Below are 2,312 nucleotides of genomic sequence, written 5' to 3' on the forward strand. Positions count from 1 at the left end.
TTCCAGCAACCAATCCGTTCCCAAAATGATAGGTGTAGAAAGTTGGGGTACAACAAGAAAAATACCAAAGGTGTCATAATTATTAATGGAGAAATTTAAATAGATTTGAGATTTAATTTTGACCGACTTGTTACTGAGAGCTGTTGTGAGTAATATACCGGCGAGAGGAAAGAGCGGAATCTTATGCTGAGAGGGGTCCATTGTTAAATTTTGAAAAAGTTCTTCAGAGATGGCGGATACCGAAGCACCGGAATCCAGGAGAGCGTTATATGAATTATTAAAAATCTGTAAAGAAATTTCAGGGCGATAATTTGGGGGAGGTGTGACTTCATGGTTTAGATCTAACGGGTGGGTAAGTATAGAGAGTTGAGGATTTTGTTATAGAGACACAGTACACATCCTCGCGGGTCTGGTCGAAACTAGTTTCCCGGAGGTGGTACGGCATGGTCTGGTAGAGAGGATGGTTGAGTGTTACTATTGTTTTGATATTGAGGTCTATTGTAGTTGTTATTACGGGAGGGGTTTCGATTTTGATTTTGAGGGCCGGAATGGGGATAATACTGTTGTTGTTGAGAATTGGGACGAGAATTATTGTTAGAATTACCATTGTTGTTCTGATTGTTGTGGGGTGTGTTGGAACGTTGAAGGTATGTAAGCTGTTTAATCAACTCGTTCGTAGTGAGAATGCGGAGTCCCCTTAGGGCTAAGGATACGTTGTAGGAGAAATGAGATGTTATCTGGTCGACCATTTCCATCTGGTCAATAGGAGGTTGAAGATGACGTGCACGACTGATCCAGTCCATGGCGTGTTCAGACATTGTGGCCTCATCACGGTGATAGTGGGGCCGATATAATTCATTGCGTATTGAACGCTGTAAGCTTTGTGACCAGAAATAATCTCGGAACAGTTCTACGAAATCATTGTAATTTATGGGAGGGGGAAGGAGAGTATTGTACCAAAGCAAAGCTTTGCCGGTAAAGTTATCACTGATGAAATTAATTTTGACCTGGTCGGAGGCATTATGCATTAAAAAATACTGATCAACCTTATCAAGGAAGTCAGCGGGGTGAGTGGGAGAGAGTTGACCGTTATACTTAGGGATGCGGTGGGGATCTAGAGAGATAGCAGAAGTATGGGATAGATTATTTGAAAGGTTACTATGGTTAGAGAGGTTTGGATTATTTTGACAATTTTGAATAGCTGAGATTGAATTATTGGGAAGACTATTTATTTTGGAGATATTGGGCAAGACTGTTGAAGAGAGAACGTTAGGAGGGGCTAGTGATTGTGTTAATCTTGGGGGTAATGATGAATTTAGTTGAGGGGGGCATTGATATATTGATGGTTTGGTTGAAAGGATGGGGTCTATGGAAGTATTTTGAAGTCTATTCTCTAGAGCCGCCAGTCGTGAGGCTTGACCTTCGGTGATACAGATCCGGTCCGAAAGCGATTGGATTTGTGTGTTGATACTACGCTGTACACTGTTCATGTGGTTGATACTTTCATTTAGGGTGGTGGAATGGGAATTATTATTACTTGCTATACACTCGGCAATGTTGCCTTGTATTGCAACGAACTCACTATGGAAATTGGTTTGTACTTGTGTCAGTTTGGATGTGATATCAGCGTCAACCTCATCTATGCGGGTACACAGGTCGTGGAATTTTTGATCATACTCGATGAATCGATTGGCAAAAGAGTCGAGCTGTCTATGGAACACCTGGTTCATGTCATCAATTTGTTGTTGCAGGGAGGTTAGCGACGGAGTGACCGTATCGGTTAAGGAGAGGTCTTCCTCGTTGGGGTTGCTCATGGTGAGGTCGAAATCGGTAGAGGGGAGTATAGGGGATTGATAATAGCTTGAAGGGTTGTACCTATCAGGCTGTTTGGTCTTGCGCTGACCAGCACTATACATGTGACAGTAACGGGAAAGAACGCAAAACGGATATACACAGGGGTTTTTCAGCAAAGGGGTGTTTACTGGCACCTCGGTAGCATAGAAGGCAGAGCAGTTATAATATATATATAATAGTAATAAAATAGTTATAAAATAATTATAGGGGTTAAAGGGATAAGACCTTATATAAAATAATTATAATCAAATGTTAACTTCTCAGGAAAGAGAATAATAAACTAACTATTTGTAATAGTAATGAATCAATACTTTAAATAAAGCAATGAACTAAATAATAAAAATAATAATAAGTATGAAATACTTCAATAGTACAGCAATAGAATAAAAACTAATAAACAAGGGAACGTAAACATTTACTAATTATATGATTATGAAATATTTATAGGTAACAGCATA

General features: G+C 39.7%; 1 protein-coding gene across 1 annotated transcript; it reads right to left on the reverse strand.

Moving 5' to 3' along the window:
* Positions 1-419: 419 nt before the first annotated feature.
* Positions 420-1,814, reverse strand: LOC111029411 (homeobox protein 2-like). Its single transcript, XM_022308393.1, has one exon. The coding sequence runs from the start codon at positions 1,812-1,814 to the stop codon at positions 420-422; it is 1,395 nt and encodes a 464-aa protein (XP_022164085.1).
* Between the last annotated feature and the right edge of the window lie 498 nt (positions 1,815-2,312).

This window comes from Myzus persicae, unplaced genomic scaffold (genome assembly GCF_001856785.1).
Source record: "Myzus persicae strain clone G006 unplaced genomic scaffold, MPER_G0061.0, whole genome shotgun sequence".
NCBI classification, from domain to species: Eukaryota; Metazoa; Arthropoda; class Insecta; order Hemiptera; family Aphididae; genus Myzus; species Myzus persicae.

Bases quoted from the DNA above. Each gene is read 5' to 3' on its own strand.
- LOC111029411 (XM_022308393.1), bottom strand. From the start codon at position 1,814: ATGAGCAACCCCAACGAGGAAGACCTCTCCTTAACCGATACGGTCACT.